The sequence below is a fragment of the Embiotoca jacksoni genome, unplaced genomic scaffold (assembly GCF_022577435.1).
Source record: "Embiotoca jacksoni isolate LCO1_2020_lvr unplaced genomic scaffold, fEmbJac1.0.p SCAF_24, whole genome shotgun sequence".
In the NCBI taxonomy this organism is placed as follows: domain Eukaryota; kingdom Metazoa; phylum Chordata; class Actinopteri; family Embiotocidae; genus Embiotoca; species Embiotoca jacksoni.
The window spans coordinates 5452413-5467375 of record NW_027185375.1 but is presented as its reverse complement, the minus strand read 5'-3'; the positions used below and the strand labels follow the sequence as shown (position 1 = coordinate 5467375).

At 39.2% G+C, this 14963-nt stretch overlaps 3 protein-coding genes across 3 annotated transcripts; all 3 read left to right on the top strand.

Annotated features, from left to right (window-relative positions):
- Nucleotides 1-1548: 1548 nt before the first annotated feature.
- LOC138204167 (uncharacterized) lies at nt 1549-3037 on the top strand. The gene is made up of 5 exons (XM_069159316.1): nt 1549-1603; nt 1732-2427; nt 2517-2651; nt 2734-2777; nt 2918-3037. Exons 1-5 carry the CDS (start codon nt 1549-1551, stop codon nt 3035-3037), a joined length of 1050 nt encoding a protein of 349 aa, XP_069015417.1.
- Nucleotides 3038-4538: 1501 nt separating this feature from the next.
- On the top strand, nt 4539-8132 carry LOC138203819 (uncharacterized). Its single transcript, XM_069158810.1, has 5 exons — nt 4539-4689; nt 6471-7154; nt 7237-7359; nt 7450-7484; nt 7607-8132. Exons 1-5 carry the CDS (start codon nt 4539-4541, stop codon nt 7727-7729), a joined length of 1116 nt encoding a protein of 371 aa, XP_069014911.1. The 3' UTR covers nt 7730-8132.
- A 4183-nt stretch (nt 8133-12315) lies between these two features.
- Nucleotides 12316-14244, top strand: LOC138204165 (uncharacterized). Its single transcript, XM_069159314.1, has 5 exons — nt 12316-12370; nt 12468-13160; nt 13269-13394; nt 13476-13519; nt 13617-14244. The coding sequence occupies exons 1-5, from the start codon at nt 12316-12318 to the stop codon at nt 13734-13736; spliced, it is 1038 nt and encodes a 345-aa protein (XP_069015415.1). The 3' UTR covers nt 13737-14244.
- The last annotated feature ends 719 nt before the right edge of the window (nt 14245-14963 follow it).

Genomic DNA, 14963 nt, shown 5'->3' with positions numbered 1-14963 from the left:
TAAATGGCTTTGCCAAAAGAGAGAGAGAGAAAAAAAAAAAAGACTGTGGTTATAACAGGTCAGAACATGTAAAGAAAAGACAGTTTTGGGAAGGCCGGCTGGAAGGCTTCGTGCTCTTTATGTGAGGTCAGTCTCCGTCTTCCAGGCTTTGTGCTGAGCTACATTGTAATAGCCCTGACCTCAACAGAAAGATATTTAAAACTAATCAGTCCTCTCTTCTAACTGTGAATAACAGCAAACAAGAGCAGTGTTCCCATACGTATACATTACTTGGGCGGGCCACCCAGGTAAATTGGAGGCCGGCCAAGTATATTTGGCTACCCATTTTAGCATTTCAGATTTATTTTGAATCTGTCTGAGAGGACGATGCTCTCGACGCCAGATATGTGTTGGAACCTCTGAGCAAGTGGAGGGGAACAGCTGTCTGCTCCAACAGACTGCGGTAGAGAGAATAAATGCATGTCAGGGCTGAAGCACCTGAAAGTCTGTCACATAGAAGCCGAGAGACACAAAGTTTCCTCCAAGCTTGAATGTCGGTGCTCCAGTATGAAAGCAGCCTGTAGCTGGACTCACAGTCAACTAAATTATATAAACATGGGTTAATAATTAAAAGTAACCATTAACTAACTGATAGTTATGTGTGCGTTTATTAATTAAATCTGAAATAATCAAAGCGTCATCTCAGCTGTGGTTCAGAAACTCCCAGTTTCAGTTTCAGATCACACAGAAAGGGGCAGATCATTAGTGATGTGGGGGCTGCAGGTAAAAACTAGTGCATGGAAAAAAAATACTGCCAATTAAAAAGTCCTGTTTAAAATTACAATGATTCAGTCTGCTAATCAAGACTGTTAATTTATATATTGTAGCCTTCATTATGTGGTGTTTTTCTCTCTGTTAAAAAAATCCAAAAGAACCAATTAGAGTGTCATTAGAGTATTGAATCAATAAGCAGTGCAAGGAACAACAGCAGTATCATTAAAATCTTAAAAATATCCATCTCCGTTCCTCACTTACTGTTGGAACAGGTAACTCAAGAAGCAATTTGAATTATTTCAGCCAAAAAATAATGATAAAAAAAAAATCAATGACTTTTGTCACATTACGTCTTTATTTTTTGTACCAAATTATGGAGAGAAGTATCGCTAAGAGTATCAATAAGTATCGGTACCGGTAAGCAGTATCGGTTGTGGTATTTAAAAAGTGTTGCTATTTTGTATAAGTGCTCTCGGCAAGTGGTTAATAATTATTCAATATACGTGTTCTGCACAACATAGCAATGATCACTTCACTACCAGCCGAGAAAAACTAAACTCAACTCATTTAGATGTCAGTATTTAGTGCCGTGAGGGGTTTTTAGGTTCTTCAAACAGCTCTCCCCATGTGATGAAGAAAAACTGCTCTTATAGGTGGCCGTGAACATGTGATTATGATATATTTCCTAAGAAGGTCATGTAGAGTCACTTCAGATTGGCCAATCAGACAGTCTCACCTCTGAAGAGTGGAAAAAGTATCGAAGCTCTTTTCAGTCCACACAAGAATTCAAACATGATGGCATCTTCAAAGCTCATCTTTTATCTCACATGTTTGTTGTTAGGGAAAATGGGTGAGTTGTTCTTCTGTGGCTCCAGTTTCCATACACATATTTCAAATAGTCATTTATGTAAAGTTTATGCTGAACTTTAACTTAATTCTTAATTAATGGTGTTTTCTTTTATTCTGATGTCCCTTCAGCTCAGAAGACTGATCGGTCCTCATCTGTACATCAAGAGAGTGGTTTTATACCGGCTAATGTTGGTGAGAGTGTGACTTTGCGATGTTCCTATGAAGGTGAAGATTCAGCATGGCTCTTCTGGTACACACAATCTCTGGGACAGAAACCAAGGCTCGTCTCTTCCTTCTATGTGTTTGACACAAAAATAACTTTTCATGATGAATTCAAGGACAACCCACGCTTCAAACTGGATACGGAGCACAATCAACATGACTTAACGATCCAGGATTTGCAAATATCAGATTCAGCTACATATTACTGTGCATCTAGCTATACATTTAACTTGAATTTTGCAGAGGGCGCTACAGTCAATGTAAGAGGTGCAGGTGTTAGGATTAAAGCTTCGGTCCATCAGTCTGAGAGCATCCAGCCAGGAGGCTCTGTGACTCTGAACTGTACAGTACACACTGAGACCTGTGATGGAGAACACAGGGTTTACTGGTTCAAAAACTCTGAAGAATCTCACCCAGGATTCATTTACACCAAAGGACGCAAGACTGATCAGTGTGAGAGGAAACCCAACACACACATACGCACCTGTGTGTACAACCTGCCGATGAAGAGCCTGAATCTGTCTCATGCTGGGATCTACTACTGCGCCGTTGCCTCGTGTGGACGCATACTGTTTGGAAACGGGACCAAGCTGAATATTAAACGTGAGTAACAACATAGTTTCATTTATACAAATATATCCATAAAAAATTGTAAGAGATAAAAGGTGAATTCTGTCTCTGTATTTGTGCAGATGAAGAAGATGAGGAACACTCTCATGTGTTGGTGTATTTCTTGAGTGGAGCGTTGACATTCACTACCATCCTCGGTGTTTTACTGGCTTTCTCTGTGTGCAAAGCAATCATGAGAAACAACTGCCAGTGGACAGGTAAGTGATACTGCTTGTATCTGGTAGCTTGTATTTACTAAATATAACTTCTCAAACAATTTATTTCTGTGTTCTCCCCCAGCACCTCAAACCGGATTATCAGCTCCCTCTACAAGAAATACAGAGGTAAGTGTATCTTTATAATCTATAAACTGCCATTAAAACACATTTGGAAACAAAAACAAAATCGAATGGTCAGTGGATTTCTTTTTTAAATTCTTGTCAGGACCGATATGCTAATCCAGTTCTTCATATTTTGTTATCAGGACTTTCAGGATGCAGACAGCGTCCATTATGCTGCTTTCAGTGTGAAGGTACCCAGCAGATCAAGAACACAGAGGAACACCGCCACATCTGAATGTGTTTACTCCAGTGTAAAGCGGTAGAAATGAACACCTGTACTTTGTGGAAAAAAAATTATTTTGGTGCATTTCAAGCCTAATATGGATTTAAGTGAAGATTTTTTTTTTTTTTTATGTCCTTTTTTTTGTGGTCAAAAGTCAAAAAGATGCAGCCGATAGAACGATCGATTAAAGGATTGTGCAGCTCATAATTCAAAACAAATGCCAACATTCGATGTCAGTGCAAGAAAATGTAGCGAGGAATAAAGAAGGGTCGGGGTGGTTCCTGACAGACAGGTTCACTGACAGACAATTCATTTCCAACTTCTGATAATCGATTAATAAAAGAAAAATCCAACAAAAGAACTACGTCCTTTACAACAACAAACTTCTGGACTAAACTGTTTCTCCAGCTTTCCTGCTTGAGGTAAAGTCTATGTATATTGTGTACGTGTATGTATAAAAAAAATTAGCAAGTAGAAAAAGGAGATCCTGACTCTAAAAAAAACTACCGCCACCTTGCTCCCATGAGGTTTTAATGTCACGTGATATGCTGACATGTTGCGGCACCGGTAAAAGTCGAATATATAACTTCTAACCAGCATGCATCACCTTAAGTCAGAGCTGATGACCATGAACTTGTTTACGCCATTGGTCGGCCGAACTGGGTGTCTTCCAGTATTGGTTCCAAACTCATTTCAAAATAAAAGTGCTCTGTCATTTCATACAGACCACTTGGGTTTGACCTGGTCTTGTTTAGACATGCAAACATTTTAATGTTAGTCAGAGTCCATATTCTGCTTTTTATGTATTATGTTACCAGGTTATCAACCAAGACAACATCCATTATGCTGCTATGAATGTTAACAAGAACACAGAAGAATGAATGTAAATATTTCAGTGCAAGGCAGTAGAAGAGGGCCTGTTTCATTTGTTAGAATCTATTTGGAGATATTATGTTAAATACAATATAGATCTGTGTGTTGTTTTCTTTTAGTCTGTAGTCAAAAGATGGAATCTCTTCAGGGTTACATTAGGTTTTTAGTAATACACACATAAAAAGCCCTATACTTTTTTGTCGTGATAATCGTCGTCGTTGCAAGCAGGATGCAGCCCAATATTTACGTGCTAGTTTGTTTTATTACCAAGAAACCACTTATCTAAAATTGTAAGCTTTTATAGTCATACGTTTTTTTTTGTTGTTGTTGTTTTTTACTATTAAAGATGCTGTAAAGTAGAAATGAAAATGAGTTTTAAGTTCATCAACCACAGGAGTATGTGTTGTTAACTACCCATCCAAATTTGAATGGGAAAAAAAACAGACAAGTTTGTTAAATTAGGGTTTGAAATAGTGAGAAAATCATCAGTCTTTGCTCTGAGACTAGGGGGGGGGAGGGGGGGGCGTGTCGCCTGAAGGAGCTGAAGCTCCGCCCCCTCACTGGAAGGTGTTCAGTGTTGCGTATGACTATGACAGTCCTGTGGCTGCAGTTCTTTTCCCCACTAAGCGGTCCGTCTGACATCCAACCTCTCGGTGACTTTATGCATGATGTCACACCGGCACTCTGTCTCTCTGGTGGATGGAGCAGCCTGCTTTGGGAAAACACAAACACGGCGGCGGACACGTTCGGCGGCGGCGGACCCCGCTGGCAGCGGCAGCGGACGGTGCCGGCGCGACCGAGAGATGAACGGCCGTGAGGGTGAAGCTCGGTTCGTCTCCGCGCTACAGGAGGAGCCGTGAAATGGTCCCTGCACAGGCAGCTGTTGTTGTTGATGCGAAGCTCTCCATCAGCGTGGCTCTCGATCAATCCACCTCTTTTTCCTTTCTTCCTCAGTAGGAAATTTAAACAGCGTTGCAGCGCTAGTTTGGAGGTTCTTGCATCCAGGAAAGATACACGTGCGGGTGGAGGGAGACGTCCTGTAGCAGCTAGCTGATGTATGATAATAATCTGACTACGGCAGGAGTAGCAACTGAAGTCGAGTGGGATGACCTCTTATGCAAATGAGCTGCAGGCTTTTATAGCGTTTCACCGTGTGAGAGGAGGAGCCATGCAGAAGGTTATATAAACCGGCTGTGATCTGACGTAGATAGGTAGTTGTGAGGTAGATAGGTAAGGTTTTAGCTCCGCCTAAAAAAAACCTGAGCTGAAAACGGGTGAGAAACTGTTTAACGGTCTGACTCCACATTTCAATGCGACAAAGTTTTCTTTGCTTCACAGCAACTTTAAGATAAATTCTCTTTACGTTCAAACCAGGACAGCTTGTATTTACTAATGAATTGACAAATGACACATGGACTTTGAGGATCCAGTATGTTTTTCTAACTCGTCTCTGTATGTGCTTTTGAAGATGTACTTCATGTCATTAAAGATCAAATAAACACATCTATGTTCGTAACACCGTGAGACATCTTAAATACAGGATAAATCATTTTTTTTAGAAAAAGTACAAAAAAGAAAAGCAATGAATAAATACAGACACACACACACACACACACACACACACACACACACACACACACACTATATACACAAAGAAAAACAAATACAATTAAATTAAAATAAATAAATACAGTTTAGGATGAATGGAAAAAGTGTCCGGTGCTATGAAATGAAATGAGATGAACAGCGCGACGATATTATAGGGTGGGGTTGAAAAGTCCGACAACTGTCGGAACCAACGACCTGCGGTAGCGCTTTTTCCTACACTGAGGGTGCAACAGTCTGAACTGAAGAAGCTGCAAACACCTTCAGTCCTTTGTCATTCTTGAGTGACTGGTGGAACAATGTGTCACAGAAACATTTGACTGACCAAAGTAAGAGGGGGGGAGTGGTGAAACCCAGTGTCTGGAGCAATGAAGTAAAGTGTCACAAGAAAGCTTCTCCTAAACTTCAGTATATGTAGATGCTGCTGCTCTCCCAGCACAGCTGATGCATACTGGGGGTTACATACATAAAATGTATGTGTAGATTCATTTAAAAAAAAAAAAAAAAAAGTTTTGTCTAATAGGTAAAGGAACAACACAGATTACGATATGGTATGAATACAACAACATGCAGAATATGAATAATGCAACCATCTGACAAACGACCAGTGAAAGGCTGGTATACGAGGGCAGATCAAAAAGTCCAAGACGGTTCCTGTTGCAAACGAACGCAGCACACTGCCACGCATGTTCTTAATCCAATAATCTACTTCTGGGTGGCATCTGATTGGCCAATCAAAAGCAGCCTCGTCTGTGAAGAGTGGAGGAAAGTAAAGAGTCTGCTCATTCAACACAGCTCTTTGAACACGATGACACCTCCCAAGTTTGCTTTGTATCTCACATGTCTATTCTTGGATAGTATAGGTGAGTTATGTTTTTACAATTCCAACATGCATGGATTATGATCACTCCTTTGTGTAAATATTTCAAATATCTTTTCATGAACTGATTGTTTCATCTGAAATAATGTTTTTGCTTTATCTCATTTGCTCTCAGCTCAGGGGACAAATCATCATCAGAGGAGACGATTTGTATCAGCCAGTGTCGGTGAAAGCTTGACTTTAGGATGCTTCTATCAACAACAGGATACAACAGGGTTTTACTGGTACAAGCAAAGTCTGGGACAGCAGCCAAGGCTCATCTCTTCCCTATATTTGTATAACAAAAATGGCACTTTCAGTGGGGAATTTAAGAACAATCCACGCTTCACAATGGATGCTGAAATCAGTAACAATCACTTGCAGATAACAGATTTGCGCATTTCAGATTCAGCTACTTACTACTGCGCAAAGAGGGTTTCGTTCACTGTTATATTTGCAGAGGGCACTGTTGTCAGTGTAAAGGGTTCAGGTTTGAACATTAAAGCTTCGGTCCATCAGTCTGAGAGCATCCAGCCAGGAGGCTCTGTGACTCTGAACTGTACAGTACACACTGGGACCTGTGACGGAGAACACAGGGTTTACTGGTTCAAAAACTCTGAAGAATCTCATCCAGGACTAATTTACACCGACGGAGGCAGCAATGATCAGTGTGAGGGGAAACCCGACACACAGACACACACCTGCATGTACAACCTGCCGATGAAGAGCCTGAATCTGTCTCATGATGGGATCTACTACTGCGCTGTTGCCTCGTGTGGACGCATACTGTTTGGAAACGGGACCAAGCTGGACACTGAGGGTGAGTAACAAGCAAGCAGAAACTTCAGACTTAATATGAAAACAGACTGAAATCTCTCTTCCTGATGTCTGGCTCTCTACAGATGAGGTGAAATCTCCTGTCCTGGTGTATTTCTTGAGTGGAGCTTTGACATTCACCACCAGTCTCGCTGTTTTTTTGGCTTTCTTACTGTATAATATGAGCAAAAGAAACGGTTTCCGATCAGGTACGGGCAACAGGCACTCCGCATATCTGACAGCTTCTAATTACTAACTTTGGCTTTTTAATAAAATAGCTATTTCTGTTTTCCAATCAGAGTCTCAAGCACGATCCTCAGCTCCCTCCATAGAGGTAAATTTATATGGTTCAAATAACTGTTGAATTTACATTCAAACGTATTGTTATTGCACAGCACTTAACATTTCTGCCGGGATCGACATTTTGATCTACATGTCTACGTTTGTTGTCACCAGGGCAACCAAAATGCAGACGACCTTCACTATGCTGCTTTAAGTGTTGACCTGCCCAACAGATCAAGAAGACAGAGGAGCACCAACAGTGAATGTGTTTACTCCAGCATCAAGCAGCAATACTGAGTCTGTTACAATCCTCTGTTGTCTGTAAGATTAATACGATGAATAGATTGAAGATGACTTCACATATTCTCGACATGATGAAGTTATCACAGTCGCTGTGTTTTTGACGTACAACACTGTATAATTCAACCATGTCAATACAATGAGCCACACAATAGCATACCACATAGTGCTGTAAACAAAGTAAAAGTGAAATTCTAGTTTTTTTTGCATATTGTTTTGTTTTTTCATTTCAGAAATTATTTTTAAAGTTTATTCAGTTTCAGATTTTTACTGTTCTGTATTCAGCAACACTTCCTGACAATCTGGTAACAAAGTTATACTTTTCATACTGTGTCACAAACGTGATCCTGGTAATGATGCACAAATCCATTTGTCTTTTCTTATTTGATATCTCTTTTGTTTCTGGGAACATCACAATAAAAATGTATCATGTTGCTCATCACATCCGCGTTTACCTGTCTAGTAATCATGAAACTGACATGTGTAGTTGTTGTCCTCTGTCCTTCTGTTTCCAAATTCTGGATGGACTTAAACGGACTTATGAGCAGAAAGAGTACTTTTTACACATTTAATTTTTTTTAATGGGACTGTGTGAGCTGTTTTCAATGTGTCAGTATCTGACACTGAAGTTTGACGTGCTGCACTCAGGTTCTACTTGAATCTGCTGTGTGTAACTGATTTATCATCCAGTTCAACTTAGATTGCAGTGAAAATGAAAGTCCATCCCCACACCTCCTCCTGCTGTCGAGGAAATAATCTCAGGGCAGAAAAAGTCTAGTTCCCTGGTACAGAGATGCATTCTGTGCCATCTGTCAACATCTGCCCCCTGTAATGTATATTTAGAGGGAGAGCTCTGGCAATGTTGAATTACATGCCGATTTAGGACCCCACATGCCTTTCTTGCTTTTGTTTTTTTATTTAAATGATACACTAAAGATGTTTTGACAAGTTCCGAATATTCTGTAGTGTAGCTGTACAAGCTTTCTTAAAACAGAAATAAGTGCTATTTTATGTCCCAATACATAGTATGCTAAGCGTAGGATGCCAAAAGTACCAGGATGTCCTACATCCAGTTGTATTTAGCAGTATGAAGGCCAGCATGCTACTGGAGCTGTTCTGACCCACAATCCTCTGCGTGGTGAAACATAAGTCACATGGCCTGCGCCAGAGAGAGAGTTGGTGGCGCTAATGCTCCGCCCCCACAAAAAGAAGGAGGTGGAGAAAAAGAAGAAGAAGAAGAAGAGACACTAAAATGAAGCGTACTCCTTCCAAAACACATCTTTTTTCTTTTCACTATAAATGCCACGTTGCAGATCTCGGCGGACATGACCAAGAGGGTCAAAGTTCAAGGCCCATTTTTATGATGAAGTAGTATGTCCCAATTGTATACATACGACATGCAACAGTACATACTTTTTTTAAGGGTAGCTGCAGTTTGTACGAAAAGTAAAAATAAATAGTATGTGATTCGGAACACAGAGTCTCAACAAGACAGTATGCCTGTGTTTCTCTTCCCACCCACCCGGCTTGCCAGACTTGTCTTCCTTAGACTTCTCTCTGTTTCCCAAAATGTTTGACAGAAAATTTGATGTGCACTTTCTCAGCTTCATCATTCACCAGCATCTTCAGTGTTTTATCAACTTTCTTGATGTCCAAGATGGTCAAGAGAAACTCTTACAGATCTACAGGTAAGTAGTGCTGGTTGTATCTCACACTTCTTATTTGGAAAGCATGGCTTTTGAATTGAAATCCCTTATTTTCCTGTTTTTTTCTCAGCAGAGCCTCAAACACAATTTTCTGTAAATTCAAGAGGTGAGTTTGACACAACGTTGAAACTTGTGTTTATGACATTTAATTTCTGTCTGTCTACTATTGTGATTTTGTTTGCTCACCAGGGCTGCCGAGAAGAGGACAGCCTCCATTATGTTACTTTAAGGGAGATTAAGACCAAGAGATCAAGAAGACAGAGGAGCAGTACGAAGAATAAATGTGTGTAAAACAATAGAGCTGGAGGTTGAATGTTTTATTTGTACTTTATGGGTAAGATGAACATTTCTTAGCATCATATGTATTGTTTATTTAATCATATATTTTTGATAAAAACTTTTTCCTCCAAGCTTATATTTCTAGATTACTAGATTTCCTGTGTTAAATTTAGGACTGTCTCTCTGGGAGTGAATGAAACACAGCAAATGTTTGCAGTTTAAAACATGGAACTGAACTGCAATTTATTAGTTATTAACACACACAGAAAATCAAGGGAACAAAATAAAATAAAAATAAATTCAAATACTAACCCCAATACTGTTTTTTTCTCTCCCAGTCAGTCAGTTTCAGTCTCTTGTCTTTCAGTCTACTACGAGGTAGTGTACGTCTGGAGGCTCTCAGACTAACTCTTACCTGAATATTTTGCTCGTCGGTGCTCCGACAGGAGAATCCAAGAAGACCAAATGCAGCTTCACCCACGGAGAAGATGATCAGGGGTCACAGGGTCACTCAGCTCCAGTGCTCTGTGGAGGTTTCTGGGGATCGCTGTCTCCATCACAGATCCATACAAAAAAAAAAAAAAAAAAAATCTGCATGCAGCAGAATTTAATACGATTTCAGTACTATAATTTATAAACTCTATTGTTGGTGTAACAGTAAATGACCAATAATATAGTATTACACACATATATATACAATACTATTCACTATGGTCAATATTAACACATTTCACACACACACATGTGCTCATGTCTCAGTGACATCCGTCACTTATACCTAACAGACATTATTTAAACGTCCACCGTTACTAAGCAACACACTCAACAGCTGTTCTCAATCTGACCGTTAACTTCTGGCGCTGAGCCAAGAACATGACGTCATCGTTCCCGCTCGGCTTCAACAGGTCCCGACGCATTAACCCTTCAGCGCTTAGCTAGCGCTTAACTAGCCCCGTCGCGTACATGTAGCTCCACAATCACAGATATCAACCCCGTAAAATAATATTCAACAACAAATTAATATTTATCTCCGACTGGTTATTTCTCCCGTCTCTCCTGATAGATATCTTTAACCCAACTAAACAACTGTTACAACTGTCCTCCTTCGTAGCTGCGCAGCAAACGGCTAACTGTGAGCAACGTGCATCCGTCACTCACCGGAGATTCTTCTCAGACTTAAAACAAACTTCTTCCTTCGGAGTCGGTCTGGTTAACGATCAAATAAATAAAGATCCTCAACAGCAGTGAGCAAAAATCAACCAAATGAGATTCTTCAGTGGTGTCGCTCATGAGGCTGCTGTTTCATCTGAGACATGAAGGGTCGTCTCCCCGGAGACGGCTTGATGTCCCGACGTGCTCTACGAGAGCGCCCCTCTGGTGGACGTCGGTACTGCATGTGTGAGTTAACCCTTTAGTTGCTGGTAAAAACTAATGTGGGTTACGCTTACATGGGAATTGTTAAATTGTTGGGTTCCTCTGTATAATGTTGTGAAGTTTGTCGTAAGGACTTTACTGCGTTAAGTGCCTTGAGATAACCCGGGTTGTGATTTGGCGCTATATATATATATATATATACATATATATATATATAAAATTTTAATTAATTTAATTTAATATCTGCTTATGACTTTAGCAATTTTTCAACCCCTTTTCCCAAAAAGTTGGAAGTCTGTGTAAAATGTAAATACAAAGAAAATGCAATGACCAGGTAAACATGCATCCATCCAAAATTGTTTGATACGTGTTGCTGCCATCGAATTCAAAACAAGCATTTTTTTCTTTCCGAAAACAATCAAATAACTCAATTTCACCATTTGATATGTTGTCTTAAGTCTGTTTGAAAATAAATGTGGGTTTACATTATTTGCAAATCATCACATTCTTTATTTATTTACATTAGTTACAGTCTCAACCTTTTTGGAGATGGGGTTGGACAGAAGAAAACAAATAAACTAATTAAGGGGACAAGTTTTCTGTTTGCAAAAAGATCTAGTTATGGTAAAAAAAAATGCTGTACTGGCTTCCTGGCTGGTAATAGTGGCCATTATCACATCGCTGCTTGAAGAGGGTAGACTTCAACTAACTAATGTTTTCTGGGAATGATCGCTTAAGGTTTTCATGGATAAAAAAACACTACGCCAATTGCAATGCTGCAGAAGCATTGACCACTTCATTACAGTTCACAAAAAAGCATTAAGTCAATAACTTTCTGGTATAATAAAAGAAATTAATATATACCCACAATTAGTTGCCTCAGTTACCAAGCCATCCTGAATGACCAACACTTGTTATCCTCTTGTTAACCTTTTTTGACCCATCAGTAAGTTGTGTATGATGTTACAAGAGAGACGATGAGAAGTCGGTTTAATTTTTGTAATCTAAATTTGAATGGCAAGTTGAAGAATCGTTATGTTCTTCATGCACCTATCACCACGTCTCTTCAGTCAAAAAACAGACCTGATACTATTGGTGGCTGTGAACATGTGGTCGTGTTTCCTTAACAGTATATGAGGCGTCACTTCATGCTGGCAATTCAAACAATTTTGTCTTTGAAGAGACTGAAGAGGACAGACTTTTTTTCCACTCGAACCAACGAACATGACATCTCCAAAGTTTGTCTTCTACCTGATGTGTCTGTTCTTGGGGAGAATGGGTGAGTTCATCTTATCCTTTTTAGTTTCTTGAGTATAATTTACTTACTCACAGATTCAACTAAATGTGTCTTTGCTTCGTCTCTCCCCTCACTTCAGCTAAGAAGACTGATCCGTCATCTCTATATCAAGAGAGTGGTTTTATATCAGCTAATGTTGGTGAGAGTGTGACTTTGCGATGTTTCTATCAAGGTCATGTGATAGCACGGATTTACTGGTATAAGCAAATTTTAGGACAGAAACCAAAGCTCATTTCTAACTTCTACAAATATGAAACAAAGGTTGCTTTTCAGGATGAATTCATGAATAATCCACGCTTCAGACTGGATACCGAAATCGGTAACAATCACTTGATTATTTCAGATTTACGCTTTTCAGACTCAGCTACTTACTACTGCGCAAGTAGCATTTCAAATGAGTTTGAATTTGCAGAAGGCATTACTGTCATTGCAAAGGGTTCAGGTTTGAACATTAAAGCTTTGGTGCATCAGTCTGAGAGCATCCAGCCAGGAGGCTCTGTGACTCTGAACTGTACAGTACACACTGGGACCTGTGACGGAGAACACAGTATTTACTGGTTCAAAGAATCTGAAGAATCTCATCCAGGACTCATTTACAACAACGGAGGCAGCAATGATCAGTGTGAGAGGAAACCCAACACACAGATACGCACCTGCATGTACAACCTGCCAATGAAGAGCCTGAATCCGTCTCATGCTGGGATCTACTACTGCGCTGTTGCCTCGTGTGGACGCATACTGTTTGGAAGGGGGACCAAGCTGAACTCCGAACGTGAGTGGAAAAGTTTTCTCTCTTGATAAAAAGTTATAATTAATACATAACTTAAAGATAAACAGAAATTTAAAAAAAAAAAAGTTGCTAATATCGCCATCTCTACAGATGAGGAAGACTCTCTTGTTTTGGTGTATATCCTGAGTGGAGCTTTGACATTCACCACCATCCTGACACTTTTAACGGCTTCTATACTGTACACAATAAGTAAAGGAAAGAACTCCCAACGTACAGGTAAATGGTACTGTTTGTATATGTAGTGTCTAATTACTGAACACAACATTGTAGAAAACACAGCTTTCATTGTTATTTCAGAATCTCTTTCAAGAGTTTCAGCTTCTTCCAGAACGAACACAGAGGTACCGTAGCAACAGTCAATATTATTTCTGTTGAAAATGTTTCTTTAATGTGATTTCATTAATAGATAGATTAATGTGATTTATATTTCATTAATAGAACTGCAAAGCTGAAGAAAACCTCCATTACGCTGCTTTAAAGGTAAAAAGGGCCAACAGATCAGCAAGACCAAGGGAAGACACAGAGGAGAAATGCCTGTACTCCAGCATAAAGCCATAAAAGTGGACATGTTTCAACTTTTTCTCCGAGTTCAATAGTATTGGCTTTTTGATATTATGACCAAATTCAGCGTTCACGTTGTAGAACTGCAACAGGGCTTGACTTTTTTTTAAATTTGTATTTCCAATGTGGTTTCTGTGTTATGATCAAATAAGTATTTGTTTTTTTTAAGGTTTTGTTCCGTTTATTTTGTTGCCTACCATCTATGTGTATGGCTTCAATCAGGTTGTTCAGACTGAGTCAAACAAGTGTTTTTTGTGTGTGTTGGGTTTTCTGTAGCTCACAATAAATTCTTTGTGAATTTGTGAATTTGTAAAATTTAGTGTCACTGTGCGATTACCGATTGTGACAAATTAATTGTTTTTTTGATTTATTGATTGTGACATATTCTGGGTTTTGTACCCTCATGGTTGAAATGCACTCATTGTAAGTCGCTTTGGATAAAAGCGTCAGCTAAATAAAATGTAATGTAATTAAGCTTTGAAGTGTTGTGGGAGAACATAAATTGACAAGATGGTGGTGAGGTTTTTACCAAAATGAGACAACCTAGCCTCCTTTTAATACGCCATCAATTTTATATTTTTGATGTACTTCAAAATTGTAAATGTCTCAACACTCAAGTTGGAAATTACAAACTTGAACTGTCAGACTCAACTGATCACACTGGTTCAACCTCAGATTATTCCATTATTCCAGCAGGTTTGACGGGGAAACAAAACAGCGCAGTTTTTTCCAGAAACATGTAATGACACTGCAATCATGCTACTTATTTGAAATGCTTTAAATACTGCGAAAAACACAACATAAAAAAAATGTCAACCTAAAAAACATAAAATTACATGGAAAAAAAGCACTATATTTTTGAATAACAAAATCAAATGTGATAAAAACAAACCCATTAAATGCAATTGTTTCCTCTCATCACTGTGATGCAAAAGGCATAAAGCTATGGTGCTATGTATTCATGCAAACCACATTGGTCTTACTTCTAACACTCAGAGCACATCAAAAGTGAGTGCAGTTGTGTTGATGGAGATCAAAGCAACAAAACGTATCTGTTTGAGTTTAAGATTACTTATATTTATTGCCAAAGTTTCTCTCTTCTCGACAGCATATATTACACTTGTATTTCACTGCATTACAGGCTGTAAATAGTGATTTATTTGTTGCCGCTTTTTTAAAGGTATTGTCAGCAATAAGGTGTTAAGTTTTTTCACATATCTCTTA